This window comes from Haemaphysalis longicornis, unplaced genomic scaffold (genome assembly GCF_048455015.1).
Source record: "Haemaphysalis longicornis isolate Haplotype H1 unplaced genomic scaffold, Haemaphysalis longicornis Haplotype H1 scaffold_12, whole genome shotgun sequence".
NCBI classification, from domain to species: domain Eukaryota; kingdom Metazoa; phylum Arthropoda; class Arachnida; order Ixodida; family Ixodidae; genus Haemaphysalis; species Haemaphysalis longicornis.
The window spans coordinates 7,006,965-7,019,436 of record NW_027526225.1 but is presented as its reverse complement, the minus strand read 5'-3'; the positions used below and the strand labels follow the sequence as shown (position 1 = coordinate 7,019,436).

General features: G+C 44.1%; 1 protein-coding gene across 2 annotated transcripts in view; it reads right to left on the bottom strand.

Annotated features, from left to right (window-relative positions):
• Positions 1–9,668, bottom strand: part of LOC144162346 (uncharacterized) — a 28,569-nt gene extending 18,901 nt beyond the window's left edge. For both annotated transcript variants that reach the window (XM_077692840.1, XM_077692841.1), the window contains exons 1-5: positions 8,617–9,668; positions 6,291–6,400; positions 4,326–4,378; positions 2,881–2,998; positions 1,095–1,195 (exon numbers count right to left, since the gene is read on the bottom strand). In XM_077692840.1, the coding sequence (XP_077548966.1) occupies positions 1,095–1,195; positions 2,881–2,998; positions 4,326–4,378; positions 6,291–6,393 (375 nt within the window). In that variant the 5' untranslated portion in view covers positions 6,394–6,400; positions 8,617–9,668. The remainder of the gene's footprint in view (positions 1–1,094; positions 1,196–2,880; positions 2,999–4,325; positions 4,379–6,290; positions 6,401–8,616) is intronic.
• Positions 9,669–12,472: the final 2,804 nt, after the last annotated feature.

Sequence of the window (12,472 nt, the reverse complement as noted above, 5' to 3'; positions counted from 1 at the left end):
ATGCTTTTCAAAAAGAAAGTTGTCTCGACATCCCCTTGGGATGGCACCTAAATTATTCTCACACATATGTGGCTCCACTGAAGGAGAGAAACAGCGAAAGACATGACAAGACAAGAAACGAAGGCGACAACAAACACACTGTATCATGACAAAGGCATTGTATTATGGTGAAGCCAAAACATGTTGCATCACGACAAAGACAAACATGAAGTCAGCATCTTGTTTTTTGTCTCTTCATCTTGTCTCATCAAATTTTTACACTGTTCCCCTCCGTCGCACGCGTTTTTTGTGCTTGCAAATGTCGAATTTTATCAAGAAACGACAGTAGTCACCTTTCCGCGTTTTATTCTAAATAACTTCCAATTAACCAATATAACGGGTTTTAGCTACCAATTATCGAGCAATTCCTTTAAATGGATTGCAGGCAAAATTGCCCGGACCGACCAGCACTTCACCTCTCATTTAACTGGAAAATCCGATTAAAAGCAACTTTGAATTATTGAGAGTCTACTGTAACAAAATAACGGGACAAAACAATTCAGGGTAAATTCTAATTCACCCCGAGTTAAATAAATTCCGTTTGATAACATAATCCAGTTATGTCAGCTGCTCGTGATGTTAGAAAATTTACTTAATGAATGATGTCACTTAGCCAAAGACGACACAGCTGTCTTGAAGGAAAGACAAGTTTATGGGAGCCAATATACTAGCATGATAATCAGGCGACACGCCCGCACCCCTCTTAACTGATCATCATTTTGCCTGATGTTCTGTCATCATCTCGATGAGAGGACCACCATTGCCCCCTTCCTCCAGATAAACAGCAGCATATTTTCCCACTAAGCTGTCCACTCCATCCGCCACTGTCTCATGAGACTAAGAGTGACCTCTCCGTTTTGTTCCTCCCTCACATAAAAAAACGGGTCATGCCACTACAGCTGACAAAGAAGGGAAGTCGTTCCTCACAAACGTAAAGGGCAGGTTGCGACAACGAATGACAATGTCTCACGACTTACAAGTGTACGTATGTAGGAACGAACCTTCATTCGGAGCTGTGTGGGCGTCGTCACAATTCATGATGAAAGAAATCTCACCTCGCCAACTTCCAGGCACACCTGGAGCGGCACTCCAGACCTCCCTTCAGCTTCCCCATCTTCCCGGTCAAAGTTGCCGCCAGTTCCGCCGACGCCACATCCTGCGTTTTTAGGTGTGGTCATGAATTCGCAATATTTTGTGCGCAGATGAACGCATCCAGCTGCACAAAGTCACGTCAAAGTGCTGTCCAAGTGGACTTGGGCTGGACACGCAATGAGAAGAACTCACAAACAGTGGACTAACGATTGATTGATTGATTGATTGATTGATTGATCGATTAATTGACTGATTGATTATGGGGTTTAACGTGCCAACGCTACACAGGTGATGAGGTGCACCGTACTGGAGGGCTTCGGGTTAATTTTGACCACCCGAGGATCTTTAACGTGCGCCGAAATTTCAAACCGACGTTTTTCTGCCATGGCCAGGAATCGAACTTGCGTCCTTGGGCTCAGCACACAGTTCCTTAGCCACTGATCCGCCGCGGCGGGTAATTAGTGGACTATCATAGATGGGACTAGAAGTAGAGGTGGACAGTTCATTTGATGCAGGGATAAAATAAGAAATTAAGAGGCAATGAATGGACTAGGGTGCTGCAATAAGGTTGGCTGAAGGGACATAGGAAAGGCCTAAGTCTTAAGCACAGACAGACTGCTGCTGCTGATAGACAACCTATACACACGGCTCCTTGTTTGGCTCGTTCTCCAGCATGGTGCGGACAGTATTAATGCAACAAGCACGAAATGTGGGAATAACGTTTACCCCAAGCATAATACGCTCCACTAAGTTTGGCCTTGTTTACTATGCATGCGCAGCTCATGTTAGCAAGTCAGTGGGGAAGATGTTGTGCGAGGAAACACACTTTTGAATGCTCTTTTCATGTTAAAAATGTGCATAAATTGACCGGAAAGACTAACAACATGGTCTACGCTTTATAGACTTATAGCCACAGATTTATGCTTTATAGACTCGTACACTTAGTGTCTTTACATAAAAAAAATATATATACATATGTATGTATATATGTATGTATGTATGTATGCAGGGTGTCCCAGCTATCATGCACCAAGATTTAAAAAAAAGAGCAATGGTGTGACTCGAAGAAAACCTAGTGCGTAATGTTTGCAGTACTGTGGAGAAGCGGGCAGCATTTTTATCGTTAATGAGACTTCAATAATTAATTGTAATTAATTATCTAACTCTAAAAGTACTGTCCTAATCACTAAAGAGTCGATGAGGCACTTGTAGGTACCCACGAGAGGGGCATCTAACTGCAATATTTTCAGCAACGAACTAATTGCGTACTCATTTATTCTGACTGATAAAGAAAACCCGCAAAATATGAAAAATACCACGTGACGGCGCTTCCGCGTGCATTGTAAAGCAGCATCCCCAAATAAGCTGATTGAAAGCAACTGCTTCGCCTGTCACCCGCCCGAAGAGACAGCACATCACCTTGACAATGGCATGCATGGAAGGAGCAGCAACAGCAAGATTCGCGGGCACGTGTGCAGGTAAGGCACAAACTCGGTCGCAATTTCTTCTTTCTTTCTTTTGTTTATTTCATTCTGGCTAACTCAGAGGCAGCCTGTTTGAAAGCATTGCTTTATGATGCGCGCATCACAGGGGCATCACGGCCCAACGCGCATCGCGGTGAAGCTGCACCAAAGAAAATACCTTCGCATATAATCCGCACCTCTATTTCAGCCCTGAAATTTTCGCATTTTTGGTGCGGGCTATACGCGCGAAAATATGGTAAGTAATGTAAACGTTTGTTACATATACCTTGTGAAAGCGACGAGCCGCCTGTCTTGACAGTCCAACTTCCAAGTGGCGAATGGTGACTATCTTCATCTCTCAAGCTCTTTGGTGATGCGTCGGGTGAAGATATGGGCTCTTCCTTCTATTAATAAAAAAATGGGAGGCAAACAATTTCTCCTTTTTAGAGTGTACAAAAGACTGTGTCAATGCCAAAGCTGTTTTACTGAAATTGCTTCTATAACTCCTCTCCCAGAAACTTCATCACCATATGTTTCTTAACTTGCAATCCTCTTTTGCTTTTAAACAACCCCCTCCACACCTCTTTGAATTCTGAAGTACTGAGCGTAATGGAGATGCAAATGATTGATGTTCGTCCTCTTTCTGTTTCCTACCAGTTTTTTTTTTGTTTATGTAAAAGTTCCAGCGACCTTTGTGGACTTGTGTGTGAAGCTACACAGTTTTGCACGCTTTTTTTATTCGTTAGCGAGAGGAGTGTCAGCTCCCTGCTTACACAACCTCGTCAGTGGTGCCATCTTCCAAAACGAGTGAGTTCAACGAATGCACAATTGGTGGGGCGGACTGCATTTCCATCGTGCAAGAAACCCTCGAAACAATCTCTCCACTATGGCAGGCTTCATAGCTCACGTTTTGCTTGGGGCCTTTATTCGAGTTCAAAGGAAGCAGTATGTGTGTGTGAATCAATTGAAGTGTGCGATTAATGAAAAATAAAATGCCGTCAATAATAAGAGTAACGCATGCAAAGAAATGCAAAACTGTACATTGCACATTCAGTGTTAATTAAAACAGTACAGAGTGTTGGATTGTTCAAATGATGCGCCTAATTGCAATAGCGCTGCCTGCTGAAACACTTCAGCCATGGTAAAGCTAACTCCGAATGTGCACATTTGAGCTCAACATCTTGTTGTGTGGTGTTTTCCAACAGCGATAGTTCTTCACAGTTTTAAGGTGGTTTCGCACAAATTCAGTGCTAAAAGTAAACGTTCCTACCCAGCCGGAAAACACCATTGGACAAATTGGAATCAAATGAATTTCCTATTGGGGCCAATTGGTCCAGTAATGTTTACGGCAGGTTCAACTGGAACTTCAGTGGTTCTTTCCAGCTGGGTACTGCATTTAGGCAAGCACAGTGCCTTCATCTAACACATGTACCAGCAATTAAACCTCTAATGTGGCGATTACGCCAAAGCGTGCTGTGCGGTACTCATTTATGAGTGGTTGAAACAGGTCGCAGATTCAAATTTCAGCTCTGATAGCGTTATTTGTTCTACAAAAAGCTGCAATAAACGAAACTTTGCACACATCAAGATGATGCCTGCTGAAGCGAATTATTCCTTCGGACATTGTAACTCAAAGCGTGACATTAGACCCAAATCTGAACTTTTTTTTGTGTGTCAAGCCTAGATATTTAACATCTGGAGTACAAAACTAGTAAGGTGTGGCGCGTTTACCTTGATGGTGACATAGGCAGGGTAGGAACTTCTGTACACATCTGGGGTGACATCTAGAGGTGGTGGAGAACAAATCGTGGTAAAGTGGTTACGACATTATTCTTTTTTTAAATAAACAATGCTTCTCACAAAGTTTTATCACAAATTTAGCCAGGCACCCCTTGTGCTACTTTGGTCAAGACGTTTACAGCTGAAGATTCGTTTTAAGGGACTGTGAGGAGAAATTTCGATTAAAGGGAGTGAATTTGTCAAACAAATTCATGCTTGGATTGCACAATCCGACCAACATAATCTTTTACTTTTTACGCCATGTAGCAGAGCTGCTATATACCTAGAGCCCTGGTTCATTTCTACAGTTCAAAAGAAGTCCACACACCAATTAGCCCTTGCGGCTGCTCTATGGCCTACTGCAGTGACATATGCATGTATTTGCAGGGCATATTTTCATTAAACCAGTCTTCTCAGCTTCAATCTTATTCTACTTGATGGCTATTTCTAATCCTGTGTTGTTCAGTCACAACTTCTACACAATATACTTGCTTTAAATGACAAATTGCTCCCATGTGGAGTGGTGACTGTATCGTCACAGCCAACAGTGCTAAAACAGGAAACCCCTTAAAGCATTTATCTTACACAGATTAAAAAATAAACACATAAAATCATCATGGAGATACAAAACGCAACCTACATGCTGAACATTACACAGATATATTCAATGTGCCTTCAAGCCAACATTTACGATTTTGACAGGTTATTTTTCAGTCTTTGTGTGTCTCATTGTATCACGTTTCTGCTGTGCAAGCAGCTTTCACGAACAACAACAAAAAAAGAGTTACAAAACAAAGTTTCCCGAAAGCAACTATTACTATAATTTATTTAGTCGGTGTCAATTAGAGTACTTGCAGTGCGAGACCATGAATGCAAAAAATTCTAACAATTAGTAACCTCGGAGTGTGGTACTAAAGAAAGCTCCCATAGAGATTTGCGAATAGTCGGAGCTTAGACCAATTTGGGGAGAGCACTTGCTATTTGATTCAATTCGCAGCGTGGGATTACAGCTCAAAGTGGCTAAGCTTTTTGGATACAGCACTGGAGCTTTGCAAAAAAGCCAGAAATGCCCTACCTGAATCCGTGAAGAAATTGCGGATATATATGTATATTTTTATGCAGATGTATTTAGACAAGAAATTCATAATTTAACCTTTCAGCTTAGCCAGAAAGGGAGAAATAAGAATGCTATGCTACACATCGGCAGAGATGCTATCAGTCTACTGAATAGCAGCCTATAGGCTCCTTTCAAATGAGCAACATCATTAAATCTTAAGTATTCAGCACCTTGTGCTCAAGCTGTAGTGAAATTATTTGCGTGAAACACACGTGGATTGAGAAAAAAAAAAAAAAACATGTTCTAAATTAATCTAGAACCACGCATCTTCGAAATTATTCAATTTGTTTTGTATATATATAGCCACTCTTAATATCCACAAGCATTCGTTATATTACGGTGAAACCTTTTTAAACTGTACCTGACAGAGACGTGAAGAAAGTACGTACTAACCAGCACTACGGTTTATCTGAATTCATTAGGTTAAAGAGAAATCGATTCGGGGATTTGGCTTAACTATTCTATAAGAAGAAACTACGGCTTATGCGGGTATATTTGGTTTAACGAGATTCCACTGTATATGCAGATGCCCAATTTTCCTGCTCTAAAATTAACCGCTGACTATATTGAGCTCAGGTGTTGAGTGCTAAAAACATATTCAACGCAACTGCCTTTGCGAGTACTTCCCCTGGCCCTCATAAGACATGCAGTTAACCAACTCTTCTTTCCCTGTGGTCCATAGCATAACTCGATTGCACGTTACGAAGTAAAGAATTATATAGATCTTCAATAACACTGGCTCAAAAGCATTTCAGGTCACCATGTAGCTAACTACGTATAAAAAAACCAGAAGCTCTTACATTCTTCTTCTTCAATGTCAGAACCAGGGGGTGACACTGGCTCTTGCTTTATCTTTGTCAGCAAGCTTGGCTCCACTGAACCGTGTTTGTAGCCCAGGTCCATGACTAGTCTGCAACCAAGGATATTTGTCACACATTATTCCGTTGCGTTACCATCTAAGTTGGGTGGCTTGCAGTATCAAGTGCAGTTTTTGAGATCAAGAGATCTATAAAGAAAGAAAATTTGCATTTATAAGCCCACACATATTCATAAAAAAACAAATGCATAGCTTCTTATTTCTTTAGCTTAAAATATGCATTAAGCATGTAATGTGCATTCTCTCCCAAATTTTTCAATATTCTGAAGAATTTTCGTATTCAGTTTCCAATCTTTGTCATTAGAGGGCTAATCAATCTTTGTCAAAAAAAAACTAGAGGGATAATCATGCGAGATCTTAAACGATGTCGCGTGGTAAAACCTCTATTTTTTATATGCATGAGATCTTAATTTAGTGGTATAATGTGGACACTCAGTGAGGGGTGGTTTCATGTTTGCTTGCATGAAATGTGTTAGCTTTTTGGCAATTTCAATCAATGTCACACGACATCCTGTGCATTATAATGATTACAAAAGACCTATATGCTGACATCCTCTGATTACCACGGATGGAACTGTTTCACCATTCACAAATAAATGCAACTAATTATCTAGCTACAGTTGTCAGCTAGCACTTAACGAATAGTTATATAACTGGCGCCTCTTAGTTATGTATTTGCTAACAACTCTAGCAGCACTATAATGATCACTCCATTGCTATGGTAGCAATATATATGTTGTAGAATTAAAGCTACTTAATTATTACTATTTTACAGTTGACAATTCATGCCAACGTACGTTACTCTTGGCTGCGCGCACACGGGCTCGCCGTGGATACTGCACAAAAAAATTAACAGGTGGACAACATTTCACTGGTAGAGAATAAAAAAAAAATACTTATGCTCACACACGCTTTCACATTTAATAAAGTGAATCAAAATTGTTAGTTCTCTATAACGTAATCAAATGCCCACATGCAGCATACGTGACCAAATTTCGCGCTTTCGGGGCGCGACAGTCGTCTCTAAAATTGAGCTCTCGCCCAGTGAAAGCACATTTATAAAAAGATGAAGGAAACGAACAATTCCCTGTGGAGAAGTTACTGCTTATTTTTCTTTTCATCTTTGTCGGTTTGGAAGGCTCTTAGAGACGCCAGACAATATACTCACGCTACATCGATTTCCACAACACTGTTTTTGACACTAATCGCACTCCATTCAAAGAACCCGGTCAAGAAAAGAAGTAATATTTTGCTTGGATGGCTACGCATGCACTCTGCCGAACCCTGATGTCGCACGGCATAAACAGGCACGGGATAAACAGGATCCGCTTTGACGCAGAAGCGTAATTTGTCTTGGCTGTCACTATCATAAGAGATGCGCGTACTTCAACATCGATTAACGCCCAAATTCACTTTTTCGGGGGTGTCTATCACGGCTTTCCCTAAACTTTAAAAAAATAACGCATCGAAATCTTGCGAACGCGTGCGGCGCATATTTCGTCAACGAACTGTCGATGACCTTTCAATTCGCAAGTTTCGCGCGTTTTCGAAACGGCTTCAGATGCAAATAAGGCATACGAGCAGCGCGATTATTGTGCCATGAACCCGAACGAATGGTCCCTTTGTAAACCTCGCCCCCAAGTTGCCGTTATATGGGCATTCAACTATTGCTGCATACGCGCGCAGACGATCGACTACGCGACAGTAGCAGACGATTTCGCCCCTGCGCCCTCTGGTGGTTGCTGAACGACAAGTGAAAAAGCAGAAGCGTCGCAAAATAAAATAAATTATACTCGTAAAATGCCAAAAAACTCATTAAGCACACCCGCTTTTTATGCCGCGATAAATACATCCGCAAACATATCAAACAACAAAAGTAGCCGAACGACGAAAACAACAAAGAAAAGAAACGCGCGAATCAGCTGGACGTTTCCGACCTCGCCTGGTAGGCCTAGAGCAAGCAAACGAAAGTAGAGTTCGCGCGCACCGCGGGCCCATTTTTAGGCGCTCACCGTTATTTCGGTTCACCTTCTACGCCCCTCAGAATTGAAATTAGGCTTGCGCAAAGTGGTTTTAAAGGAGCAAAACCGTTATACGAACGACGCTCCGCCAGTTCCGACCGCGCGAGAACGTTTCGGTTGCGGCTGTGCCTTACGCGAACGCGCTCGATGCTTGAAACGTCGTGCCTCACGCGCGATCACAACCATCGGGTGGCGAAACAGATAAATTTAACTGAAAACCGTACTCACGGTGGCGGCGATCGTCGAATGTTGCTCGAAGGTCGTGCCGGGAAAGGTGTAAACGGAGAAAACAAACTCGCCCGAATCGATGCGTGGCGGCGGGCGACCGCTAGTTCTGCGCCGAACAGACGACATTTCGGCTTGCAGACGACGTTTCTCCTATTGCGCTACGAAGACTTACGACGAGAATGAAGCGTAGATGATGCGGTGTTAGGTTCCTAAGAATGGTTTCACGTAGACAGGCGCCCATGTTGAGTTCGAGTAGAGGTCGCGGTGGGGCGTACCACCGGCCTTTGAGCCCGGGCCGGAACGTCGCCAACAACGCCGGAGTTTTCTTCGTATTCGCATGGAGGAAAAAAAAGCTTAGGAGAGGCCCCCAGCTATCCCCGCGCATTGGCAAAAGTGTGGAGGAAGTCACGTGTTTTCGGCGGCCATTGTAAGTAGCGTTAGCAACGGCGTCCTAGCAACAGCCCGCCCGCCGTTCGCCAGTCATGGAGGAAAGGCAGCGCCTGCCTTGTCGTCCGATTGCGAAGGTTGCTGCTTCGCTTTGCTGCGCTGTGGTCTTGCGGAACTCGAAAAGGATGCTGCGAGTTGCGACAGCTGCGCCGATGGGAATATGTCATTTAATTTCTACTTGCAAGTGCACCTTGTACCGCGTCAAGCTATTGCTCCGGTCGCGATCACGACGCGCCTATTGAAGTGCAGATATCGTGAACGCGCCGTCCCGTCGTACGCGCGGACACCCGTCTGGTAGATTTTCGGGAAGTGATACACGTGTGCAGTACGTAGGCGACTTGCAACCGAACGATTCGCAACTCAATTTTTTGGTTATCGCCGCCGCAATATATAGTTTGCTAGGCCGGCAATGCGCGGCAGTGCTTTTGCAACTGTTACAAGGTAGATTCCCAGTTGATATAATTCCATCGTCCTATTACCTTAGTAGGTGTCCGTCTGTTGACTGGAAGAGTGCTGGATCTGGAATCTGGATCTTTTTGTGGTCTCGCTCTGGATTTCGATTTTCAACGCTTCATACTGCGAGGTTAGTGTATGAAGGTTTTCAACTGATATCACCTTGAATTTATTGTCACAGAGACAAGTTGAAACTTGGCGAAAAAAAGTTTATTGACGCCACCCACCCTCTCATTTTTTTTTACTCAATAAAATGTTTTGCCTCCTCCTCCTGCTCCTCCTCCTCCTCCTTCGCAAAAAATTCTATCGAAGGCACGCGAACAACGGTAAAAACATTCCACAATTTTTTAGCGTGAAATCTGCATGAAGTACTGCTTACCTATATATATAAAACGGCCGTTTAATTGACTAGTCATCTCTGGGATTGCCAGTGAAACTGCAACGCAAACTTGGGCACTTTCCAGTCCGGTAGCCGCATGGCGTTCGCCCACTGTTTGCGGCGTTCTCCATCGCTTGGGCACCTATAAACGGCGGCGATTGCAAACAAAGGATGAATGCACACCAATGTACAGCAATACTTGTCAGCGGAATGATGCACTAACCGGTGGAAAGTGACGCCCAATTCCTTGGGTACCGATCGCGACTTGCAGCCTGGCACCGAGCATTGCGGCATTGTTAGAACGAGCCGCTTCGCAAACCTGCTGCGGCCACACTGAAGACGTGTAACAGTGTAACCGCGCGTTTAGGTTCACGGTCACGCGCTGCAAAACGGCCTTCTACCTGCCTATCAGCTGATTTCCGCCGGCTCGGCGCTGGCAGATGCAGACGACAAGAGAGGCGATACAGGACGGAGGAGGCGGAGAAGGTGCACCGAGAGAGAGAGAGGCAAAAAGAGTCCGCCAATGGCATGGAGGGCCAATGGTCCGCCATTCGACTTACAGAAATGGCGTTTCCGGCTGCGCTGGGTGTGACGTCAGACCTGACGTTCAGGAACGGTGGACGAGCACTACTGCGCATGCGCCAACTAGACATCAAAAAACAAAGAAAGCGACTTTTTTTTTTGCCGGATGTGACGTCATGGTTAAAAAAAAAAATGGCAGCTGTTGCGCGGTCATTTCGCTGCGCTCTTCTCGTCGTGATTTTTGCCTGCCGTTGCAGCGGTGCATAGGTGTTCGGCTTACGATTGTGACGAAGGTGCTCTCGAAGAACTTCTGGAGAGCACTTACGGTGGTGTGCAGCGTGTGATCGGGACGCTGAGTGTGTGCGACTGCCTAATTTTCGCGTAGTACGTTGCGACGGCGACGACGGGCGCTCTGCATCAGTTCTGTCGCCTCGATTTACGACAGTGATGAGTGCGTTCCCGTCGAACTTCTGCACTGTGTTTTATTAGAGCGCCGTGTTGAGGCCGCTGGGCGTTTCGCCGCCTACGTACCGTGGCGAGAGGCAGCAACGCCGGTCAGACGAGGGCACTGGGATGGCGCATGACCACTCCCATCGTAACCAAGCTAGCCACTGCAAACGTAGACCACTTCTACGTAGACCACAGGGCTGTGTTTTTGTCCCAGTACAACGGAGTTAACCTGTGCGAAGGTATAATTGTGTGTTCGGAGTCGTGAGGCAGGCAGGTAATGTTCACCATTGCGAAGGTGTAGTAACTCCCATAATCTGTCTGCTAATCACTTTGTTGGTCTGAAACCTTAAGCCAGCTGATAATAGGACATGCAGCCCGGTGGGAGGTAGGGCTGCGCACAGGACAAAAGTTTTTTTTGTTGTTGTTGTTACCGGCTGTAGGAACCAAGCCTTAATCCACATCCAGGCCTCAAGTAGTGAATGAGAAAATATTAACTAGTTGCACTTAGCCCTGGTGCTAAGCATTTTTTTTTTCGTGGCCCCTCTCAAGTTACCGCTTTTAAAATTATCCCTTCTAAGGCACGTTCAAGCTGGTATAATGCCATGCATTCAACAGATGCTGGACAGTTCACCCAATATGCCCTTGATGTGTGCTGTCACATGCCGAAAAACAATATTGTACTTCAGTTGGTACTTTTAGGAACAGATCTTATGATGTGCAATGCTTTCAAGTTCATTTCTTCTGTGTTTAGCGTGACTGAGGACTTGCCTGCAGCAATCTTACCGCAAATAAGTGATTGCTTGTCGAACAGCACAAAAGTACCACTACAACTTAAAACTGAAATTAGTCAGGGATGAGGCTTTGCTTGTCAGTTTTCTCTCTCCAGCAGTGATGGCAATGGAAGCTGAGCAGTGGCGTTGCTCGGTAAACTTGCATCCGGGGCCCAGAAAATTTGTCTCCCCCTCACATATACAAAACAATGATTAATAATAAAACTAGTGTTATTGTTATTATTGATAATATTAATGTCTTCTCTTGTTAGCATATGAACGCTGGTTCACACTTGCGACTAAAGCTACCAAAAGCGATTTCTGTCACTATTGTCACTTGGCATTGCTCTCATCGCGCGACAAGAGCGATTGGTCTCGACAAATTTTGTCTTTCATTTGGATACCAATGTAAAAAAAAAAATTTTACAGCTACTGAATGCATGGGCTTCGAAACGTCAATGCAAGCATGCATAATATGCGACATGCGATGCGAAATGAAGCCACAGGATACTTGATGTGTAGTTATTTATAAGAACTGGCAATATATTAGAAAAGTAAGCAGCAAGATAAGAAGCCGTGTGTTATTTAGGCAATAATAGCTACACGAGCTTGGTTTAGAGAACCCCAGACGACGACTCTGGTGCAGATCTTGATACACAACACTGACCTTTTCAGTGAATTAGGCATCGATAAAAATCCTACCAGTAAGGAGCATTATGGTGTGTCACTCGTGAGCACGAAAACACCATTAGCAGCCGAGAAAGGAGTGGCCAAGAGCTACTTGCGGCAGCACAGGGTGTAATGTGCCAAACCAAAGTAGGTTAGGGGAAAAGTG